Source organism: Enhydra lutris, unplaced genomic scaffold (assembly GCF_002288905.1).
Source record: "Enhydra lutris kenyoni isolate GAN:26980312 unplaced genomic scaffold, ASM228890v2 scaffoldscaffold12, whole genome shotgun sequence".
Classification (NCBI taxonomy): domain Eukaryota; kingdom Metazoa; phylum Chordata; class Mammalia; order Carnivora; family Mustelidae; genus Enhydra; species Enhydra lutris.
Window position 1 is genome coordinate 27,753,128 of NW_019154096.1, and position 24,587 is coordinate 27,777,714.

Genomic DNA, 24,587 nt, shown 5'->3' on the forward strand with positions numbered 1-24,587 from the left:
TTTTTTTTTTTTTAAAAGATTTTATTCATTCATCTGATAGAGATCACAAGTAGACAGAGAGGCAGACAGAGAGAGGAGGAAGCAGGCTCTCTGCTGAGCAGAGAGCCTGATGCGGGGCTCAATCCAGGACCCTGGGATCATGACCTGAGCCAAAGGCAGAGGCTTTAACCCACTGAGCCACCCAGGCACCCCATCAGTTGCATTTCTATACACCAAGAGAAATTAAGGAATCAATCCCACTTACAATTGCACCCAAAAAAACACAAGATACCTATGAATAAACCTAACCAAAAGGCAAAGATTCTGTACTCAGAAAACTATGAAGTACTCATGAAAGAAATTGAAGAAGACACAAAGAAATGGAAAAATGTCCCATGCTCATGGATTGGAAGAACAAATATTGTGAAAATGTTTATGCTACCTAAAACAATCTACACATTTAATTCAATCCCTATCAAAATACCGTCCATTTTTTTCAAAGTAGTAGAACAAATAATCCTAAAATTTATATGGAACCAGAAAAGACCCTGAAGAGCCAGAGGAATGTTGAAAAAGAAAACCAAAGTTGGCAGCATCACAATTCCAGACTACAAGCTCTATTACAAAGCTGTAATTATCAAGTATGGTACTGGCAAAAAAACAGACACATAGATCAATGAAACAGAATAGAGAGCCCAGAAATGGACCCTCAACTCTATGGTCAACTAATCTTCAACAAAGGAGGAAAGAATATCCAATGGAAAAAAGACAATATTTTCAACAAATGGTGTTGGGAAAATTTTGGACAGTCACATGCAGAATTAAACTGGAGCACTTCCTTACACCATACACCAAAAACTCAAAAAAAAGAAAAGCAAAGAAGTGTTTTGTCACCAAATAAAGAGGAATGTGATGTTGGAAAGTCAAAATAAAAGATGATTGCTTCAAAATGATATGATGGGGTAAAAGAACTCATTGCATGGACCAGGGACTGCTTTGAGTCTCTGAGAAACTTACAGGGGATCGACATTATTTTTCATAAAATATGTCATTTATGTTAACACATGATGGGTTTATCATTATTTTAAAAATGAATTAATAAATATGTAAAATTTTTATCAATTACTTAAAGCAGAAAACATTAATAAATATAATCACATAAACAAATAATCTTTGGGGGGTCCTCAATAATTTTTAGAAGTGCATAGAGGTCCTGAGATCAAAACATTTGAGAACTGCTGTCATATGCAAAATGAGCCATTCATCAGTTTTGTTATGTAGTGGTTTTACTCACTAGCATAATTCTGGGATCTGCAAAACATTGCTGAAACAAGTTCTCTGTACATAAAAATCTGGGAATGAAAGTTCCATTTGATGGATTACAAAAACGCATGGAAATGAGGGAGCTAGAACTCAGTCACCACACAGCTAAGAAAATAGTGTCCTCTGATTATTCCTTTGCCATTATAAGTAGGTAAGATTTACAAATTAAAGGTTCTTTGGAGATGTTTAAAAGAGGAGATTGAGTTCTCATTTTCAAAAGAACATCAGGACAAGTTAATAAATAAAATATCAGAGTAGGCAGTAGTATGGGGAAGTTAAAGCAAGAAATATTACATTTTATTTTATTTTATTATTATTTTTTTAATTTAACAGACAGAGATCACAAGTAGGCAGAGAGGCAGGCAGAGAGAGAGGAGGAAGCAGGGACCCTGAGATCATGACCTGAGCTGAAGGCAGAGCTTTAACCCACTGAGCCACCCACTGAGCAATTTTAAAAATTGCTTCCAAGAAAAGGGAGTATAGATGTATCCAACTAAAAGACTTACATGAATGTTTATAGAAGTTTCATTTATATAGTCAAAATGTGGGGAAAAAAATCAAATGTCCACCACAGGTAGAAAGGATACATGTTGGTTTATTTATTTATTTAGATTATATTTATTTGACAGAGAGAGAGAGAGAGAACACAAGCAAGGGGAGCAGCAGGCAGAGGAAGAGGGAGAAGCACGCTCTCCGCTGAGCAGAGAGACGGATCCCTGAGATCATGACCTGAGCCAAAGGCAGATGCTTAACTGACTGAGCCACCCCGGCGCCCCTATTTTGGTATATTTATAGGACAATAACAAACAACAGACTATTGCTAGATGGAAGCATGTGATGAATCTCATAGCTATCATGGTGAGTAGAAAAAGCCAAGAACAAAAGAATGCATACTGTATGAATTCCTTTATATAAATTTCAAGAACAAGGAAAGGTCACCTATGATGATGATAGGAGTCAGATCAGTGGACATGTCTGGGGAAGGGGTGTATTATATATCTATTCCTGAGTAAAAAATTACCTGTAATCTTAATGGCATCAAACGAGAAAAAATAGGGAACCCTGGGTGGCTCATTTGGTTAAGTGTCTGCCTTCAGCTTGGGTGGTGACGCTAGGGTCCCGGAATTGAGCCCCGAACTGGGCTCCCTGCTCAGCAGAGAGCTTGCTTCTCCCTCCTCCACTCTCGCTCCCCCTGCTTGTGCTCTTTAGCTTGCTCTATCAAATAAATAAATAAAATTTCTAAACAACAACAAAACAAAAATGGTTATTACCTCACATAAATGTCTGTGGGTCAGGGACTTAGAAGCAGCTTATCATGGTGGTTCTGGTTTGGGGTCTCTCATGAGGCTGCAGTCAAAATGACAACCAACTTACGGTTATCTGAATGTTATGCTTTCATACCATTTCTCAAAAAAAAGCTTTGGTCTTGGGACTCAGTGGAAGGTGTAACTCTTGATCTCAGGGTTGCGAGTTTGAGCCCCACATTGGGTGTAGAGATTACTTAAGGAAATAAAAAAAAAGAAAAGAAAAGAAAAAAAAGAAAAAGCAATGGTCTCCCTACACATGTTGCTAGAAGGGAAGCTCTGTCTTATTCATTGTTCTGGTGCACCTGGCACAGTCTGGCTCACAGTGGGCTCCCTGTATCAGTTCAGTCTTTTTTGGTTGCGAGTGAAAGAAAACCTGAATCAAACTGGCTTAAACTACAAGAAGAGTTAATTCGCTCAGTGTGCTGGTTAATTTTGTGTAGCTAGCCTGGGCCATGGGTGCCCTGATATTTGGTCAAACATTACTCTGGGTTTTTCTGTGAAGAGCGTTCTTGGATGAAATTAATATTTAAATTGGTAGACTGGGGATAGAGCATGCAACTCTTGATCGTTCATATTGGGCATAAAGTTTACCTAAAAAACAGACAAAAAACCTAAAAGGGGTACCTAGATGGCTCAGTCTCTAAAGCATGCAACTCTTGATCTCAGGGTTGTGAGTTCGAGCCCCACATTAGGGGTAGAGATTGCTTAAAAAATAAAAATCTTTAAAAAATAGAATAGGGGCGCCTGGGTGGCTCAGTGGGTTAAGCCTCTGCCTTCAGCTCAGGTCATGATCTCAGGGTCCTGGGATCGAGCCCCACATCCGGTTCTCTGCTCAGCAGGGAGCCTGCTTCCCCCTATCTCTCTGCCTGCCTCTCTGCCTACTTGTGATCTCTCTGTGTCAAATAAATAAAATCTTTAAAAAAAAGAATAAAATAAATATATAAAAATATAAATACATATATAAATATACATAAATATATAAATATAAGTAAAAAATAAATTTACCAATTTATTTTAAAGCAGTATTGCCCTCTTTAATGTGACTGGGCCTCATCCAATCAACTGAAGGCCTGAATGAAACAAAAAGGGTGACTCTCCCCCAAGTAAGAGAGAATTCTTTCTTTCCTGACTACCTTCCAACTGGGACATTAGCTTAATTTCCTGTCTCCAGACTAAAACTGAAACATGGCCTTTTCCTGGGTCTTGAGCCTGGTGGCCTTTGACAGGAGTTACACCATCAGCTCTCCTGGTTCTCAGGCCTTCACACTTAGACTAGAACGAAAACATTGCTCTCCTGGGTCTCCAGATTGCCCGTCATCCTACAGATCTTGGGACTTGCCCTTCTCTATTACGGTATGAATCAATTCCTTATAATAAATCTCTTTCGGGGACACCTGGGTGGCTCACTTGTTTGAGCGTCTCCCTTTGGCTTGGGTCATGACCCCAGGGTCATGGAATAGAGTCCCGCATTGGGCTCCTTGCTCTGCTGGGAGCCTGCTTCTCCCTCTGCCTGCCGCTTCCCCAGCTTATGCTCCCTCTCTCTCTCTCACAAATAAATTAATAAAATCTTATATTTTTTAAAAAAAGTCTCTTTCATTCCTACTGGCTCTGTTTCTCAAGAGAGCCCTGACTAATACATTCAGTAACTGAAAAATCTTGAGGTCAGTTTGGCTTTAGGAGAGGACTGAGTCTAGAATAAAAATTTCACTGCAGACGTATTTCTCTCTGTCTCCCTCTCACTTCTTGACATCACCTTTAAATTCAAGCTCCTACGGTGTTCCTCAGAGCTCAAACCTTTCCTTAATGAAAGCAAAATGATTGCAGATTCTATTTTCACATCATGCCTTGAGGGAAAAAGAAAACATGTCTTTGGGAGCTTGTGTACTTGGGAGTCACTCTTTCTTGCATTGGGCCAGATTGGATCAAATGCTCATTCCTGAACCACCCACCCTGAGCAGGTAGATAGACAGTATTGATTGGCCCATGCCCATCGGGCACTATCCCTGGAGGTGTATTCTTGTGCATCAGAAAGGGGCAAGGACCTACATCAGAAAAATGAAAGGTTTCTTAGATCTCCTAACTTGGTTTCATTAAGGCCGAATTTATCCCTCGGCTATCCTAGCTGCAAGACTGCCTGGGTCATTTGGTATGTTTAGCTGCATTCTGATAGGAGGAAGGGGAAATACATTTTGGGTGGACAGCTAGCAGTGTCTATACTAATAACAAAGAGTGGGATTAGCATACTTGGTTCAGACAATGCATGGTTCTTCCCTTAGGTCTGGGAAGGGTTCCACCCTTTCTGAGCACCTCTTCTGGCAGGTTAGATGTCCCAAATGTTCTCCTTAAATGTGACATTGATACTTCTCTCTGTTCTTTTTCTGATATCTGGGTAGGCCTGTGCATGACTCAGGTGGGAAGTGCTATTTGTGACTTGCAAGACTAGGTTAGAAAAGGTGAGACAGCTTCTCCCTAGCTGTCCTTTGAGAGATGTGCCTTTGTAGTACGGAGTTCCTGTATAAGAAGTCTGGCTACCCTGAAGTTGGCATGCTTGAGAGGTGATGGTGGGGGGACCATGTAGAAATAGAAAGAGCTTCTTTTTTTTTTTTTTTTTTTTTTTTTTAAAGATTTTATTTATTTATTTGACAGAGAGAGAGAGATCACAAGGAGGCAGAGAGGCAGGCAGAGAGAGAGGAGGAAGCAGGCTCCCTGCTGAGCAGAGATCCCGATGCGGGGCTCGATCCCAGGACCCTGAGATCATGACCTGAGCCGAAGGCAGAGGCTTTAACCCACTGAGCCACCCAGGCGCCCCTAGAAAGAGCTTCTTGAAAGTCACTACCATTTAAGTCCCCAGCTCTCCTTATCTTTCCAGTCCAGGTACCAAACATGTGACTAAGGGAGCTTTGGAGATGATTGCGGCTGACTGCAACCTTTTGAGAGATTCTTAACTAGAACCTTCCAGCCAAGCCACTTCCAAATTCTTAAGGCACAGAAAACATGACAGAGGACAAAGGATTGTTGTTTTGGAGTAATTTATAGGCAACGACAGAGAAGTAATATAACTCTTCCAACTGTGAGATTCTATAAGCTAAAGATGAAGGAGAGAATGTCTATTGGGTAGGCAACCAATGGTGTCTGCCCCTCTCATAAGTAACGAATGTGTTAAAACAGTAATTCAGTGCCTATAAAAATAAAAACTCAAGGCTATTTTTCAAAGCATTATTCACAACAAAGAAAAGTTGGAGGCAACCTAAATGTCTAGTAAGAAGATGTTTAAATAAGTTATGATTCTTGCACACTTTAAATGTAATATGGCTAAAAATAACTATATAAAAAGTTTTGAAGAATATTCAATGTCATGAGCATATGTTCTTGATATAATAATGTTAAGGTGAAAATAGCAGGAATAAAAATTGAACAGTATATTTTAAAAGGGTGAATTTTACGATGTGTAAATTATCTCAGTAAAAAATTTGTATGAGAAAAAAATGAACACATACATAAAAATGTATATGAACAGAAAAAAGGCTGAAAGGGAATATGTTAAAATGTTACTAGCATTTATCTCTGGGAGCTGAAATTTTACATAGTTTTTAATGGCCTTCTTGGTAGCTTTCTCACACAAGGTAGAAGGTTGAAGTGCAATAAAACAGTGAGAACACCAGAAAAAGTGTGAAGCTAAAAATTATTTAAATCCACATTGAATTTTTAAAAAATTGGTCAAAAAGGAGATGAGCAGGATCATAAGGTAGTTTTATTTTGTTTTTTTTTTGATGGACCTCCCTTCTGTTTTCCATAATGTCTGTACCAATTTACATTCCCAACAGTGAATAAGGATACACTTTTCTCCACATCTCCACCGACACTTATTATTTTTTGACTTTTTGATAATAGTCATTCTAATAGATATGAAGTGATATCTCAGTGTGATTTTTTTTTAAGATTTTATTTATTTATTTGACAGACAGAGATCACAAGTAGGCAGAGAGAGAGGAGGAAGCAGGCTCCCCGCTGAGCAGAGAGCCCGATGTGGGGCTCGATCCCAGGACCCTGGGATCATGACCTGAGCCGAAAGCAGAGGCTTTAACCCACTGAGCCACCCGGGCGCCCCTCTCAGTGTGATTTTGATTTACATTTCTCTGATTATTAGTGACGTTGAGCACTTTTTCATATACCCGTTGGCTGCTTGGCTGTCTTCTTGGAAAATGCAATCCCACTTCTGGGCATATATCCAAATGAAATGAAATCTAGACCTTGAGGAGAAGTTCATTGCAGCATTATTCACAACAGTCAGGACATGGAACAATTTAAGCGCTTGTCAAAGAATAAAGAAAATGTGGCATATGTATAGAGTAGAATATTATTTACCCTTAACAAAGAAGTAAATTCTTTCATTTGCGAAAACATGGATGAATCTGGAGATGTGACACTGAGTGAAATAAGCCAGACACACACAGATAAAATGCACAATCTGTGGAATCTAAAAAAGTTGAACCCAGAAACAGAGTAGAAAGGTTGTGGGAATAAAAGGTACACATAGGGAATATAGTTATTGATATTGTAACAGTGTTTTATGGTGGCAGATGGTAGCTACACTTGTGGTGAGCATAGCATAATGTATAAACTTGTGAAGTCACTGTGTTGTATACCTGAAACTAGTGTAACATTGTGTATCAACTGTAATCAAGTTTTAAAATTTAAAAAAAAAAAGAAAAAGAAAAGAAATAAGGGTGATAACCAGGGAATGGGGTATGGAGGATAGTGGGAGAAATGGGGAGATGTTTGTCAAAGGGTACAAACTTTCAGTTATCAGATGAGTAACTTCTAGAGACATAATGTACATCATGGTGACTATAGTTAATGATAATGCATTGTATACTCAACATTTTCTAAGAGAGTAGATCTTAAGTATTCTCATGCACAGGAAAGAATGGTAACTGTATAAGATTATGAATGTGTGAAATATCTTGATTGTGGTAATCATTTCAAAATGTATATTATATCAAAACATGTTGTACACTATGTGTGTGTGTGTGTGTGTGTGTGTGTATTAAGTTTTGTTAATTACACCTCAGTAAAGACAGGGTAGAAAAAGAAAAGAAGATCCATGTTGCTTTCAAAGTGATGGGGGAAGTGGTTGTGGTTTTGGGTGGGGTTATGGGGTGGAGTATGGTGTACATGAAGCATTTAGGGAAGAAAAGGAAGAAGTTCTAAATGAGCTACTGTGTGGTTCTGATGTGGGGACAATGTGGGGGAAGAGATTGGTGAGGTGGTCTGAATAGTGAAGATCCCTCTGTGTGTGTGTGTGTGAGTTGACTTACTCATGTGGGTGTGAAGTATACCAGAGAGGACTGAGAAGGTGTGAACCAATAGACACACGACTGAAGTAGAGTGGCCCAAGAGGGAATCAGGAGGAGAGCACAGAAACTGAACAAATACATACGAGTAAATACAGAAGACTCAGATTTTCTATCCAGCTCTTTCCTTGATTAAATTTTCTGCAAACTGTATTCTTACTGACAGTTGCTACTATGTCTCAATTTCCCAATCTGTGTAATAAAAGAAAGCTGTACTCCTGGTTTTCCACCTGTCTCAGAGAACTGCTGAGAATCCAAAGTTCCCCATGCCAATGGGCACTTTGTAAAATAACTGCCACCATCCAAAACCCTCCCCTGATTATTTTTAACTGAGAAATGCTAAATTTTAACATCTCGTTCAAGGTTCCCTATCATTGGTGGCCTTCAGACTAATTGCATGGCAGAGCAATGCTGAGCTGGCTGTGACCACGAGAAAATGTCACACAGTCCTTAACCTTGGTAGGTTAAAATCTTGTGGAAATTTACCTTCATTCTTATCTTTGAGCTGTGTGAACGTTCACTGTACTCTGGTGACAGTAGTCCTCGTCATCCAAAGTTTTACTTTCAGGGGTTTCAGTTATCCACTGTCAACTGTGGAAGCAGTTAATCTTCCTTCTGACAGATGACAGAAGGTTGATAGTCGCCTGCCATTCACCTTATTCATCTCATCATGTAGGCATTTGATTATCTCATAGCACCATAAGAGGAAAGGCGAACACCGTACAGTAAGATATTTTGGGTGGAAGACCACACTCACAAACTTTTATTGTACTGTATTGCTATAATTGTTTATTTTATTGTTAGTTATTGTTGTTAATCTCTTCCTGTGCCTAATTTATAAATTAAACTTTATCATAGGTATGTACGTGTAGGAAAAAACAGGGTATATAGGGTTTGATAGTATTTGCAGTTTCGGGCATCCACTGGGAGTCTTGGAATGTATTCCCCCATGAGAAAGGGTAGACAATTGTATTGTAATCACTGTCCCGGAATGTGCTCCCACATCCAGGCTTGCTCATTCTGGAACATCTGCCTCTTGTCTGCCTAACCAAACAGTATTCTTCCTTTGAGGCCAGATTTAGTTTCACTGTCCCATAAATTCTTTATTATCCTTAGGGCCATGCTGATCTCTTCTTAGTTGGTACATGACTACATGGTCTTCACCACATTATTTGTGACTTAGTTTCATGATGGTTCCTAGTCCAGTGTTGGCTGTGAATTGACCTCGCTTAACATCTTTCTCATGCTGCCTATGTGCTAATCCCTTTGCATGAAAAAAGATTGAAAAGATTATTATCCCTGTTTTGGAGATGAGAAAAACCAAAGCTTTGTAACTCACCATGTGTCAAATTGGAATGGCGTGGCTAAATGCTTAGCTATAAATCTGGGGTTTTGTTCCTGTGGAGAAAGAATAGAACAAATATTGGGGACATCTAGCAGTCTCTGTAATAGAGGAGAGAAATGTAAAATGGTCGTGTGATAATTGTGGCAAGTGTTATGAATGAAAAAGGATTTTTACTAATAGTTTATGCCAGGGTTTTGTGGTGGGAAGTCATATTGAAAGAACTAAAAGTAAGCCTTGAAGGTAGGTACATTAGTATTCCATTGCAATGTAACAAATTCCTCATACCATTCATGAATTGTCTCACAATCGTAAAGGTCAGACATTTGTCCTCCATGGTGTGGCTTGGTTCAATGCTCAGAAGCAGTCTGAAATCAAGGTGTCGAATGGACTCTTCTTGTCTGGCGGCTCTGCAGGAACATCTGTTTCAGGATCATTCTTCGTGTTGGAAGAATTTTGTTCCTTGAAGCTGTGGGAATGAGGTCCACATTTTCCTGCTGTCAGCCAGAGTCCACTCACAGCTCCTAGAGGCTGCCTACATTCCTTGACATGTGGCCTCCTGCAACTTTAATCCAGCGACAGCTTGTAAAATCCTTCTTATGGTTCTAATTTTAAACTTCTTCTTCCGTGGAGAGCTAAAGAAAACTTTCTGCTTTAAAGGGGCTGATGTAATTAGGTCAGACTTGCCTGGATACTCTCCCTATTTTAAAGTCAACGTGCTATATCAAACATTTCCATGGAGGTGAAATTCATTACATTTGTAGTCTTGCGGATTATACCAGGGATAGGAAATCTAGGAAGACCTCTTAGAATTTTACCTACCACAGTAGGTAAGACTTAGACAAGCAGATAAGGCTTTCTAGTTGAGAAAGAAATGTAGGCAAAAGCTCAAAAGAGAAACTCCATTAGTGATTTTTGGAGATTGTAAATATATCGTCTCCCCCAATGTCTTGGTCCCCTATTCCCACCCCACATCACCTCCCTCTCCCCACTCCTGTCCAATGATCACGGCTGGTTTCTCCTCTTGGGCAGGATTTCAAGTGTGCTCCCCATAGTGTCTAGGGGTGAGGCATTATGGTGGTCATTCTCAACTCAAGCTATTAGTGCTAAAGCATGTTTGGCAGTTGTTAGGTGGCAGTGGGCCTCCTTCCCTCCCTTGATCCAGTTACTGAGCAAGCCTCAGTGTGGAGGGAAAGATGCCTTTTGAGATCAGGCATCTGCTGTGGGTTGTGGGGGAAGTCCTGTGGGAAGGGGAGATGCCGGACGTGGCTTCCATGCCTCTAGCTGGGAACAGTACATTAGTCTAGCAGCTGACAGGAGGGGGCTCCAGGCAGCCAGTGGGTTGCATGGGCCCCCAAATTCCTGTGGGGTTCTGTATTTATTTAAAAGGTATCTCTCTGATCAGGTTAACGTGACATTAAATAGTAAGTTAAAAATACCATTACAGGGGGGCACCTGGGTGGCTCAGTGGTTTAAAGCCTCTGCCTTCAGCTCAGGTCATGATCTCAGGGTCCTGGGATCGAGCCCCGCATTGGGCTCTCTGCTTGGCGGCAAGCCTGCTTCCTCCTCTTCCCTCTCTGCCTGCCTCTCTGCCTACTTGTGATCTCTGTCAAATAAATAAATAAAATCTTTTAAAAAAAATACCATTACAGGTTGAGAGAGAGACTGCCAAAGAAAGGAACAAATTTTATATTTTGGAATCTTTTTTTTTTTTTAAGATTTATTTATTTTAGAGAGCAGGGAGGGGCAGAGGGAGAGGGAGAGGGAGAGAGAGTCTCTAGCAAACTCTTGATCTCACAACCCTGAGATCAGAACCTGAGCAAAACCAAAGGTTGGATGCTTAATGACTGTGCCACCCAGGTGCCCCTATTTTAGTGTTTTTAACAGCAGCTTTCCCTAGATTCCCCAAGGGGATCCATGTTTTCATTTTGCACTGGGTCCCACAAATTGGGTAGCTTGACCCTTGTGAAAATTTGGGTAAACTGCAGAGTTTAGTTTTCTTATCTGTAAAATGAGGGAGAATAAAATAATATATACTGCATATACCTCAATTTGAATAAGGGCTTATACAATGCCTAGAACTTACAGAGTACTAAATAAATGTTAGCTTAAAATAGAGGGATAAAGAATTCCATTGTCTATATGACTATTTTGCCTCTTGCAAAATGTGGGACCTTGAGAAATATTTTCTTTTCCCCCCCTTTTAACAAATGATTTTATTTATTCATTTGAAAGAGAGATAGAATGAGTAGAGGAAGGGTAGAGGGAGTGGGAGAGGGGAAGCAGACACTCCACTAAGCAGGGAGCTGGATGTGGGACTCCATCTCAGGACACTGAGATCATGACCTGAGCCAAAGACAGACGCTTAACCAACTGAGCCACCCAGGCACCTTGACAACTATTTTCATTTGACTTGAAGATCTTCAGCTTGGATGTATTAGTGAAAGTGTTACATCCGTATGGGAAAGCTTGGGCAAGAGAGAATGTGAGATGAGGAAGACATTCATAAGATGTACACAAAGTGCACTATGAGAGGATTAGAAATTTGGTCCTATCAAAATGCAAAATGTATATACTTTTTAAATTTTCACTTCCTTTCTAGGTATCTATCCTAGAGAAATACACACGTGCACAATACAGAGACAAGTACAATGATGCTCATGCAGAATTATTTTTTTTAATACTGAAAAACAGAATTCAATCTAAATATCCATTACTAGGAAATTAGTTATATAAATTGTTTGATTTCGTTCACTGGAATACCATGCAGCCACTAAAAAAAGAATGAAGTAGACCTGTATCAATGGTGAAAGATAACTGGGGGATTTTAATTAAGGGGAAAAATATCAAATTCCAGGAAATGTTTAATCCCACTTACTTAGAAATATATATGTACAAGAAAATGAATAGGCAAAAGTCTAGAAGGCTACACACTTAAACTGTTAACAGTGAGTATCTCTGAGGGAGTCGGTGGAACGTGTGTGTGAATGAATGGGACACTCCTGTTTCTCTATGCACTTCTATTATTTGAATGTTTTACCAAAAACATTTTCATGTATTACTGAGAAGAAATGGAAAGACTATTTTGAAGGCATTGTGCAAAGGGAAAAGTTGAGGAGGCGGGGCAGAGAGACCTACGGCTCCGTGGTCTCTTGAGACCCCAGCGCCGCTGGAGGTAAGGAGACCCCGCCCCGCTGAGGTGATTCTGCAGAGGGGCGGAGCTCTGCAGAGCCCAAGCGGGAGGTGGCTCCTGGGGGCGGGGCCACTGATTCCAGCCGCACGCTCCGCTCCCACCATGTCCTTATAAGGAGCGCCCCGCGTTAGGGCTCCGGAATCCGGTTGCAATCCCTGCGGCGCAGCCCCAATCCCAGGCCCCTCCCTTGGGAATGGGGGCGGGGCGGGGTCTTGGCGGCGAGGTTGCGAGGGCGGAGCATCTCGAAGCAGGACCAATAGGAGTGGCGGCACCGGTTTGAGCCGTGCTGCCATTGGGTGCGGCGACGCGATGGGGGCGGGGCGCCCGCGGGGCTGGTTACGCCGAGGGAAGCCCGGACTCCGTAGTTGCTGCTCGCAGTCTGTCTTTCAGCGGGTTCCCGGCCCCGCCGTTCCCAATTTTCTGTAGCCCGCGGTTCGCCGCCCCGCTAGCCGCCGCGATGCCGGTGTTCCATACGCGCACGATCGAGAGCATCTTGGAGCCGGTGGCGCAGCAGATCTCGCACCTGGTGATCATGCACGAGGAAGGCGAGGTGGACGGCAAAGCCATCCCTGACCTCACCGCGCCCGTGGCCGCCGTGCAGGCGGCCGTCAGCAACCTTGTCCGGGTGAGCGCTCTGGGCCTGGGGTCGGGAGCGGGGTCAGGAGACATCCCAGTGGGTCCCCTTCACCAGCTAGCTCCTTGTGGCTTTGCGCGTGGGCTCTGGAGCCAGATGGTCATGGGTTCGAACGCCGATTCCCCCCACTCTGTGACCTTGAGCGAGCCCCTGAGCTTCTGTGGGCCTCAGTTTCTTCATCTCTAAAATGGGGGCAATCATAAAAATGCCTGCCTTGCGGGTTTGTTGTGAAGATTCAGCGAGGTGGGTATTTGTAAAGTGCCCAGCGCAGCCTGTGACCCATAGTAGGCGCTCCGTAAATGATAGTTGTTAGGGTGTCTGATGGCCCCTTTCACTCAGCAGGCTGTCGCCCCTCACGTTGACAGCCTTGCTCTCAGATCCTTTTTAGGCCTCCCCAGTCTGGCCTATGAGCTGGCGCGCTCCCCTACGGATTCCCTGCCTTTCCTTCCAGGGATTCTTACTTGAGCCGCGCTGTTCACCTTTCTAGTACTCCTGCCCCTCACCCTGAAACCTGCCTCACCCACCACCCTCCCCCAGTGCTCCCCGAGTCTGGCTCTTTTGTCCACTTGTCTTCCTGGCCACTCGTCTCCCGGGCTCCTCCTTCCTGCCTAGGCATTTCTACTTCGGCTCACACCTCTGGCACTCTCAAACACCGGGTAATTTCTTTATATTTCTTTATGCAGTACTTCATGACCACGAATCCTCTTTCCTCTTTCGTTTCACCTGCCGCCTTTCATTTTATTCCCTCCCGTGGAGATTTCCACCTGGCTTTACCTGCTGTCAAACGGCTTCCGCCCCCTGGGGCCTTTCCAGCCTCGGGGGCCCTCCTCCTCGGCCCCTCCTCCTGGCAGGAAGCAAGATGGAGTGCTGGGAGAGGCCTGTGGAATCTGGGATCTGCGGCCCCTGCCGGAGAGAAGGACCGGGCGTCTCCTCCCCGACCCGCAACTTTCGTGGGTGTCTGAGTGGCCCTTGCAGACCCCTGTAGCCCAGAGCTGTGACTCATAACTTAGGTGGTGCCTAGGGGAGGCGGAGCTCACTCCTGAAATGGGGAAAGAGGTGCTGTGACCAGTCTTTTAAAACTCTCCTGACTAATATCACACTTTCTTTACCACCCTGGGTGGGTGACTCAGACCGCTGCTGCCTGTGAGGGACAACTTTGGAAAAAGTTCATACTGCTCCCCCACCGGGCTGTGTAAATAGTTTGTGTCCGGGTAGTTGGCAGGTTGGGAGGCAACTGTGGGTCTGGGTGGGGCTTGGGTTACTTATCTGATTAGAGCCCTGACTGCACAAGGGGCACTGTAGCTGCTGAAAGTCTTCAGTCTTTGGGCCCTTCTCAGGCATTTGGAGAGACTGATCATTAGGAAGATGGGGGGAACTCTATTGACCAAATCCTCCTTCTTTCTGTATAGATTTAGAAAGAATCTATTCAGTAAGAATACTGTCTTCATTTAGAACATCTAGTTCTACATTGTTCTTGTTCTTTTTATATCTAATTTTAATCTAAGACTCCAGAGTACATTCTTATGTAGTGTTGTCTAACATGGCTGCATTCCAGGCCTCCATTTTTCAACAAATAGGAAACAATGTAAAGAGACAGGGTAATAGTGTCCCTCCATGGAGTACTTCAGGAAATGAAATCTTAAAACCACATGTTGCACTTGGAACAGAGCAAGTTTAGTCTAGAGGTTGATATCTGGTTAGGCTATTTAGAGAAAAGTTATTTATGAGCTTCATTGCATGAATTAATAAGAATTGAATGCTGCGTAGGGAGCATTGTAATAAATCAGCAGTTCTCAGGTTGGGCTGTGCATCAGAATCACCGGTGGGGCTTTTTAGTAATAAAGATGTCCAACTCCCATCTCAGACTTAACTGTGGAGCTCTTCATGGGGTAGTCTCAAGGCCTTTTGTATTTTTTAGAAGCTCCATAGGTGGTTGTGATACATGCTTTGTTAGGAAACACTGCGAAGACATTGTGAGACAAATACTAAAGAAATAATGCCAATCAGGAGCTGAAAAAAAATTACGTACAGTTATATCCCAGTACATACAAGAAAAGGGACTTGGGATTGCTGGTAGATCTGAATTAGCCGAGAGAAAGTTGGGAGGATTGTGCTGTTAGTCAATAATGAACAAAGGTACTGGTAAGTCATTTCCAGGTTACAACAAGTATATTGTCTGGAGTAGCTCAGGAAGTAAGTTGGAGAGAAATTAGAGACGAAGTCAGTGTATGACATATGGGCACTTTAACAGAAGGCCTTATCCAATAAGATGAACAAAGACAGTGGGAGGGGAGAGGGGTTGAGAATAGTGTTTCAGGGAGACTGTATAGGTTGTGTTCTCTGGAGGCCAGATGACCTGCCCACTGCTTGAAATTCTCAATGCCAATTGTGGCCCTTATATATGTTACTGAATATTGTGATGAATTATGTACATGTGTCAAGTTCCCAACTAGGTTGTGTCTGGAGAACAGGCCTCATTTGATATTTCTTTGTGTGCTCCCCGGTTCCTCCCCTCAACCCTGGCACACATGATGGCCCAATAAGTATTGCTGAAGGAAAGAGAGAACTGTGGGAGGCGAGATAAATTAGGAGACCTTTTGAACTGGTTGGTCATGAATATAATGAGGCCCTGGACTTTGGATATGGCAGGGAAAATGGAGAAGGAATTAATTAGAAATATAGTAGAGGAATTGTTAATAGAACTTGATGATAGAACTCTCAGGTTTTGGGGTGCCTGGGTGGCTCAGTGGGTTAAAGCCTCTGCCTTCAGCTCGGGTCATGATCCCAGGGTCCTGGGATTGAGCCTCACATCGGGCTCTCTGCTTAGCAGGGAGCCTGCTTCCTCCTATCTCTCTCTGCCTACTTGTGATCTCTGTCTGTCAAATAAATAAATAAAATCTTAAAAAAAAAAAAAAAAGAACTCTCAGGTTTTGCTAGGAAAAAATGTGGTGTTATTATAAAATAAGGAAACCGATTTTTGAACGAATATTATGGAACTTACATAATTCAGGTTTCTTTCAGTTACCTTGGGAGGTTATATTTTTATTCCAGTGCTTCTGTTTGAGAATTTCTCTCAGATTATTTACATACCTATGTCAAGTTAGTCAAGAAAATTTCATCTGCAGTGGGCTTTCCATTAGCCCTACTATTTTATGTGCCATTCTTGAGTCTAAATGAGCTTTGGATATTTCCAAAATTAAAGTTTACCAGATGAAGATGAAATTGTCAATTGTTAAGCATCGTCCTTCCTTTACCAAATAGGTATTTATTGAGACTCCCTTTTAATGTCAAAGCAGTGTAGGATTCTGGACAAAATAAGTACAATACTGGACTGAAAGGGCTAAGTGACTGTAAGGAAGTGAAGTACCCTGGAAGTTCAGAGGAAGGTAAGATTACTTTTGAGGGGAGAATCCAGAAGGCTATATGGAGGATGTAACATTTGAGACAGGTGGGATTTGATTTAAAGACGAGGTAAGAAAGGCATTATAAGCAGAAAGAACTACCCAGACAAAGGCATAGAATTATTGAGCATCTGAGGACCACGTTTTGATTTAAGGCATCAGTCGGGTGACTACTTTTGGAGGGGCAAGACTCATTTGGATTTACGACTTCATGTGTATTTGCTAAACAAATGTAGTCTGGTCACTTAACGCACACATCTTATTGCAACGGAATCATCACTTTGACTGCACACTTAGGGAGGAGTAGGATGGGAAATTATTCACGTGTCCTTTTTTCAACTCAGGACTCAATCCTGAATAAGACCATTTTTTAAAAAACAGTTTTTTTGAGATATAATTCACATAGCATACAATTCCCCTATCTAAAGTAGACAATTAAGTGTTCTTTTTGTTTTGTTTTTTAAATACATTGACAGAGTTGTGCCACCATCACTACAATCTAATTTTAGGAAGTTTGTGTCCCCTCACAGAGAATCCTCATACCTGAGTCACTCAGTCTCTCCCATCCCCCACCTTCCCAGTCCTAGGCAACCACCAGTCTACTGTCCGTCTTTGTGGATTTGCCTATTCTGGACATTTTATGTTAATGCAGTCATAAAACGTGTCTTTTGTGTCTGACTTCTTTCACTTTGCATGTTTTCAAGGTTCATCCAGGGGGTCATATAGTACGTATCAGAACTTCATTCCTTTTTGTTGCTGAATAATATTCCATTATATGGAATAAGGCCATTTTAAATACAGAGAGTGATTCTAATGTAATAATAAAACAAGGAAGGGGAGCTAAGAGAAAGAAGGAAAAACAGAGGAAGGGTAAGAAGTTCCAAGGGTGAGATTCTGTGAGCAGTGTGAAAAAGTCAGAAGTCTTAGACTGCCTGCTTGTAGTGTGGTATATACATTTTTCTTTTTTTTTTTTGAAGTGACCCATGGCCATCTGTCAGTCTTTGTGACCCTATAGTTGTGGTAGTTTTATTAAAGGGGCTTCAGACCCTTTGCCTTCTCCATTGCATCTGAGGGCATGTGTTGTAACTTCTCCTTGGGCTCATGAAATATTTATTTTGGGAGTTTTTGTGGCCTTGACTTTTATGAGCCTCACCCATATATCATACCCTCTTGAGACCAGCTCTGGTATAAATAGCAGCATTGTCTTTAACCTGATAGATGGGGAAGATTGTTCTGCTCTTAAAAAGAGATTGGCAATTAATTTTGTCATTTGTAAATGATCGATATTAGCATCTGAAATTATTTTTGCTCTAATTTTTTTTTTCTTGGTTGATGTTAGATATTTTTCAGTTAAAATAAATAACAACAGGGCACCTGGCTGGGCTCAGTTGGAAGAGCATATGACTCTTGATCTTAGGGTTGTAGAGTTTGAACCCCATGTTGCCCCAAGAGATTACTTAGGAAAAAAAAAAATATATATATATATATATTTTTTTTAAGATTTTATTTATTCCTTTGACAGAAAGAGAAAGATCACAAGTAGGCAGAGCAGCAGGCAGAGAAAGAAGGGGGGAATCAGCCTCCCTGCGGAGCAGAGAGTCAGCCGTGGGGCTCAATCCCAGGACCCTGAGATCATGATCTGAGCCAAAGGCACGGGCTTAACCCACTGAGCCACTCAGGCGCCCTGAAAAAAAAAAAATCTTAAGAAAAATATAAATAAAATAAATAACAACAATGGTGATAGGCCTCTGGGTGATTTTTTTTTCTTTTTAATATTTTTCTGTATTTTCCAGTTTTTAAAATGAACATATTTCTACATTAAGGAAAAAAGTAATCAAGTGACTACAAAGAACATTTGTATAATCCTTTATAGTTAATAAAACACTTTCATCTACACTATCATAGTAATCCTTTAAGGTAGATATTGTGATGGTCCCAGTTTTACAGATGAGGATATTGTAGGTTAGGGAATTTGAGTAATCTGCCCTCAGTGGCGCAGCTAGTTAGTCGGAGAGCTTGAACCCAAACTCTGTTTCTCTTACTCTGTACCCTTTGCTTTCTCTACTGCACTATTCTGTGTCCAATTAGAGCAAAGCTGTTAAATATCAGTGGAAGGTTTCCACCTAGAATTTGAAGCAACAAGAATGCTGTTAGTCATAGAGTTTCCATGTGACCTGGGCCTGGCACAATTACCTGTTAAAAGCCTGGCTTTGGCAAGGCCTGCACGAAGGGTCCATATATGAAAAGAATGGTATGAAGGTAGGGTTCTGTTTCACAGCAACATTTCCATTTTGCAGCTTTTCTTTAAAAAAAAAAAGAACGTAAGAGTAGCTACAGATCAGCAAAGAAGTATTTATGCCTGCAAAACAGATAAAGGCTTTTTATAGTATATATGGTTGCTCAGCTCGAAAGCCTCTTAGAACTAATAGTATTTAAAGTACTTTTATAGGATTTCTGTATTTACATAGTATTTAAGGTAGGTTTGTGGATTCTTTGGGCAATCATGAAGTTTCATTTGAAAATGAAAACCTTGAATCAAAAGAGATAAATGAATGACTCAGATTGTGAACTTTGTTCTAATAATACTTAACATTTACTCATGTGATTGAGAGAACAGAAGAGTTTTGAAGATAATAATGTTTCTACAACCATCTTTTTAATTTTAGTAGGGCCCTAATTTAAATATTTGTTTAGGGGCGCCTGGATAGCACAGCTGGTTAAGCATCTGCCTTTGGTTTAGGCCATTATCCTGGGGTCCTAGAATCCAGCTCCATGTCCTTGTTGGGCTCCCTGCTCAGTGGGGAGTTGGCTTCTCCCTCTCCCTCTGCCTCTCCTGCTTGCCTGTGTGTGTGCGTACTCTCTCTCTCTCAAATAAATAAAATCTTTTAAAAAATATTTGTTTATATATCTGCACAGTAGAAAGTTGGGCTTTTCCAAAGTTGTTTTATAAATAGCACTGGTATAACTCTGAGAGGACAGAATAAAAGTTAGAGTAAAAGTCTTGTTGGTATTAAGCACAGTATCTTAAGTTGCATCCTTCTGTTACAGTCCAGGAATAAGGGCAGCATTAAAGCAACTACTTTTTTTTTTTGAAGATTTTATTTATTTATTTGACAGAGAGAGTCAGCAAGAGAGTGATCACAAGCAGGGGGCGTGGGAGAGGGAGAAGCAGGCTTCCCTACTGATCAGGAAGCCTGATGTGGGGCTTGATCCTGGGATCATGGACCCTGGGATCATGAACTGAGCTGAAGGCAGACACTTAATGACTGAGCCACCCAGGTGCCCCTAAAACAACTACTTTTATGGGGATGGGAACTATTTGGATTTTAATATTTCTTGTATATTTGTTAAAAAAGGAGTTTGATCAGGGGCGCCTGGGTGGCTCAGTGGGTTAAAGCCTCTGCCTTTGGCTCAGGTCATGATCCCAGGGTCCTGCGATCGAGCCCCGCATTGGGCTCTCTGCTCAGCGGGAAGCCTGCTTCCTCCTCTCTCTCTGCGTGCCTCTCTGCCTACTTGTAATCTCTGTCTGTCAAATAAAAAAATAAAATCTTTAAAAAAAAAAAGGAGTTTGATCATTTCAGATACTTATTTAATTAGTGGTCATTTATACACATATAAAATGCTTATGCTTTACATGTATCACAACTAAGAGGGTTTTATTATTCCTTTTTTGTTTTTTTTTTACTGCAGCTCAGCATAGCATGTATCCATGGTCTGGTAATATTTACCATACTTGGTCAGGGTTTGTTTTCTCTGCTTCGTTGTAGTTTCCTCAGTGTCAGGGACCACATCTTTTGTGTTCATTACTTAATTTCCAGTGCCTGGCTGTGACCATAGCGGTACAATACGATTTTTTTTTTTTTTTAACTAAGTGAACATGTATATAGTATTTATTTTTTATGTGCAGAATACTGTAATAGAAATTTTGTGCAATGAATACTTTTCTTCTCCAGCTTTTAAATATCTGACACAGCTGAATTTGAACACTCTAATTGAATTTATTATGGGCTGTGTCTGAAACAAATATATATACTAAGAGGAAAGCATGAATGGCTAACTGCCCATTGGTTGAGATAACAAAAGTGTTCAGGCTATTTTGGGTTGTGGTTCTCTGTCTCAGAGTGCTTTCAACTATGCAGGCCACCTTCTAAATTCATAAATGAGAATATGTTGCTATCTGAAAGAGACATTGAGATCTTGCATTCTTTTAACATTGGAAGTTACTTTTTTTTTTTTTTTTAAAGATTTTATTTATTCATTTGACAGAGATCACAAGCAGGCAGAGAGGCAGCAGAGAGAGAGAGAGAGAGAGGAGGAAGCAGGCTCCCCACTGAGCAGAGAGCCCAATGCGGGGCTCGATCCCAGGACCCTGAGATCATGACCTGAGCTGAAGGCAGAGGCTTTAACCCACTGAACCACCCAGGCGCCCCTGGAAGTTACTTTTTAAAATTTAACAATTTAGACCAGGTGTTGATACATTATTTGGAGTCCTGCTGGTTACAGTGTGGTAGCATATTGTGAGTCCTGAATTCCTCATTAAAAGATCCTCACTTCCTTGAACTATATGGCAGGAGACAAAGATTATCATAAAGTTGAACTGTGTCTTTTTTGCTTTTTGACTGATCTGGCCCAGCCTTTTCATTGAACCTTGTGTCATGGTCATGACAGTGGGGTACATTTTTACCTAATAAACCTGCATTAGAGCAGTATCAAAAGAGGTCTTAGTCCTTAATCAGCAAATGTTAGTGATCAGCTGGTATCGCAGCAGGATTTCTTTCTAGAATAATCCTACATGCTCAGTATTCTTGCCGAGGAAGGGTCATTCAGTTGCTTCATGTTGTTTTGGGGCAGGTCTGCCCTTAAACCTTCCCATATAGACAGGACTAGAAGGAGAAAATATAAATTTCAGCCTTGACTTTGTAAGCTTCAGCAGCCTTCAGTTCTGTATACTAGTATAAATACATCAAAGGGAGGTTTAAAGAGTAAAGTTTGACTATGTAATAAGACTCTGAAACACCCAGAGAAGAAAGTGAATGTATTGGAGGATGAGAGGTACTCCCTTAAAAAAAAAAAAAAAGAAAAGAAAATCTTTTTTAAAAAAGACAGTCTTCTGCTCCATAACCATTCCCAATGAAAACTAAATAAGTACTAAAATGACTGTAAAAGACAGAGAAGCAAACACTTTGATCATTCAAAACTTGTTATCTGAAAAAAACAAAAAAAAAACAAAAAAAAACTTATGTTATCTGAACTTAATTCTGTTTTTTCTTTTTTAAAAAAGATTTATTATTTATTTATTTATTTGAGAGAGAGTGGGGGTAGGGGCAGAGGGAGACGGAGAGAGAATCCTCAAGCTGACTCCCTGCTGAGCCAAGAGCCCTGTGTGGGGCTCAATCCCTTGGCCCTGAGATCATGACCTGAGCTGAAACCAAGAGCTGCCCGCTTAACCGACTGAGCCACCCAGGGCCCTCTCCCCGCGTTCAGTTTTTCTTAGTAATTTACAAAAAGATTTATTAGGGAAGGAGGTTGAGATTAATGTGTAGGTACCAGGGGGCTGCCTGGGGGGTTGAGTTGTTAGGCATCTGCCTTTGGCTCAGGTCATGATCCCAGGGTCCTGGGATGGAGCCCAGCATCGGGCTCCCTGCTCAACGGGAAGCCTGTTTCTCCTTCTCCCCACTCCCCCTGCTCGTGTTCCCTCTCTCGCTGTCTCTCTCTCTCTGTCAAATAAATAAAATAAAATCTTTAAAAAAAATATGTAGGTACTGAATTTTTTCACTGTATTTTATCATAATTGAAGTTTTATATCCTTCATATAGTAATATAAATAATATTGAACTGTATACTATTATCATGCTGAGCCTTCATATAGTCTTCCAAAAGGAACAACATTTTTCTTATTACAAAAGTATTGCATTTTCATTGTTGAAATTTAGAAAATCTGTCTTCTCTCAGTTTTCTCAGCCTTTTCAGTCTGTTTGAACTTGACTTGTCTTACTCTCTCATTTCCTTTTCTCTCTACTCCCAACCAATTTGTGTTTCGCTGGATATGAATACAAACTAAACTATATATAGATGCACCAGTTCTTATCCTTTTTCACTATTTAAAAAAACCTCAAGCCCTTTAAATTACTTTCCCATTTAAGAATTTGCAAAGAGGGGCGCCTGGGTGGCTCAGTGGGTTGAGCCTCTGCCTTTGGCTCAGGTCATGGTCTCGGGGTCCTGGGATTGAGCCCCGCATCGGGCTCTCTGCTCAGCGGAGAGTCTGCTTCCCTCTCTCTCTCTCTTTGCCTGCCTCTCTGCCTACTTGTGATCTCTCTCTGTCAAGTAAATAAATAAAATCTTAAAAAAAAAAATTTTTACAGGGGCGCCTGGGTGGCTCAGTGGGTTAAAGCCTCTGCCTTCAGCTCAGGTCATGATCCCAGGGTAGTGGGATCGAGCCCCGCATCAGGCTCTCTGCTCGGCAGGGAGTCTGCTTCCCTTCCTCTCTCTCTGCCTGCTTCTCTGCCTACGTGTGATCTCTCTCTGTCAAATAAATAAATAAAAATCTTAAAAAAAAAAAAATTTACAAAGAAAAGTGAGGAAACAGAGTCTGATACAATATCCCAAGACTTTGTCCTATGCCATTTAAGGAGTCATAATGTACTTAGCTAACTGCTTGTTTCAGTAAATATGGAATGAGATGACTTCAAAATAATAGGCTCGGTCCTAATCTAATCTAGGTTAGATTAAAATTTCTAATCTGGACATGCTTGTTAAAGATATGGGGGCTTTAGTATGATTAAGTCTATTTAGGTATGTGCATTATGTGCAGACAGAGAGATAGAATATGACAGTAATGAATGAAAGGGGACTTGGATAATTATACTCAGGAAGTTGGGGATTTGTTGCCTTCTTTCCAGTTCCTTGTAGATTTTGTGTCCTCGTATGCTGGATCATTAGTCTTTGATGATTGATTTGTGACTTTTCTTTCCACTTATCCCCACTCCCTCAGGGTATCTCTGTTTTAGACTGTTGGTTTCTGGAGGGCAAGCACTGGGCTATATTCTTGATATTTCCAGTGCTGTTCTTATCCTAGTCCCTTGCTCATGGTATTCCTTCCATAGGTGTGTTGTGCTTTGATACTTGCTATCCCAGCTAGTCATTCTGATGAGGATAGCTCACTGTCTCTTGCCTCCTTTGGAAGGCATGGTGATTCTCTTTTCCTGCCCTCCAGTGTTGTTATATACGAGAAACAAAGATTCGTAAATGATGTTATATTGTGTGGTTACATATTTGGACTTTTAAAGATTATTTATTTATTTGTTTATTTGACGGACAGAGATCACAAGTAGGCAGAAAAGCAGGCTGGGGTGGGGTGGGGTAGGGTGGAGCAGGCTCCCTGCTGAGCAGAGAGCCGATGTGGGGCTCAATCCCAGGACCTGAGCTGAAGGCAGAGGCTTTAACCCACTGAGCCATCCAGGTGCCCCTATTTGGACTTTTAGAGTCCAAAAAATTTTATGTCACTTCTGTTAGGAGTCAGCTCATTGGGTTGGTGTGATTGTGGGATGTATGTGTGTACAGAGGATGAGAGGTAGTGAATCTTAGAAGTAAAAATGTTATACAAATACTGTTAAGTTACAGAAAATAGAATCTTTGGCCCTTAGAGAATTTCCCACTGATAAGATTTCCAGTTGAATGACTTTTAAGAGGAAAGTGGCTGAATTTCATTGTAGTTGGCCACAATCCAAGTAAAAGTCATTCCTTCTTTTGAAATAAGTTTAACTTATTCCCATAAGTAAGCTTTCTGTGAAGAAAGAGAAATAGCACATTTGTTCTTAGAGTTGGGAGGTGAGGGACCTCTATTATCTAGCTCCCGATATTTCAAGCCTTCTTTCATTCTCCAACCCATCTCTGAAGAACTGGCTCATCTTTTATCTGTAAGGTAGACAACATGTTTTTATTCATACAATTAAAGTAGATAAGGATATATGAATGGGGAAGTAATTCTTAACATAGGAAAAAATTGAGACTACTAACACGTAAATTTCTTTTCTTTTCTTTTCTTTTTTTTTTTT

At 41.2% G+C, this 24,587-nt stretch overlaps 1 protein-coding gene across 2 annotated transcripts in view; it reads left to right on the plus strand.

Annotated features, from left to right (window-relative positions):
- Nucleotides 1-12,818: 12,818 nt before the first annotated feature.
- The window catches only part of LOC111145183 (vinculin), a 113,357-nt gene continuing 101,588 nt past the window's right edge, over nt 12,819-24,587 (plus strand). Inside the window, exon 1 of one of the 2 annotated variants that reach the window (XM_022499901.1) lies at nt 12,819-13,123. In XM_022499901.1, coding sequence (XP_022355609.1) covers nt 12,956-13,123 — 168 coding nt within the window. In that variant the 5' untranslated portion in view covers nt 12,819-12,955. The remainder of the gene's footprint in view (nt 13,124-24,587) is intronic. The other variant, XM_022499900.1, reaches the window with a different exon arrangement.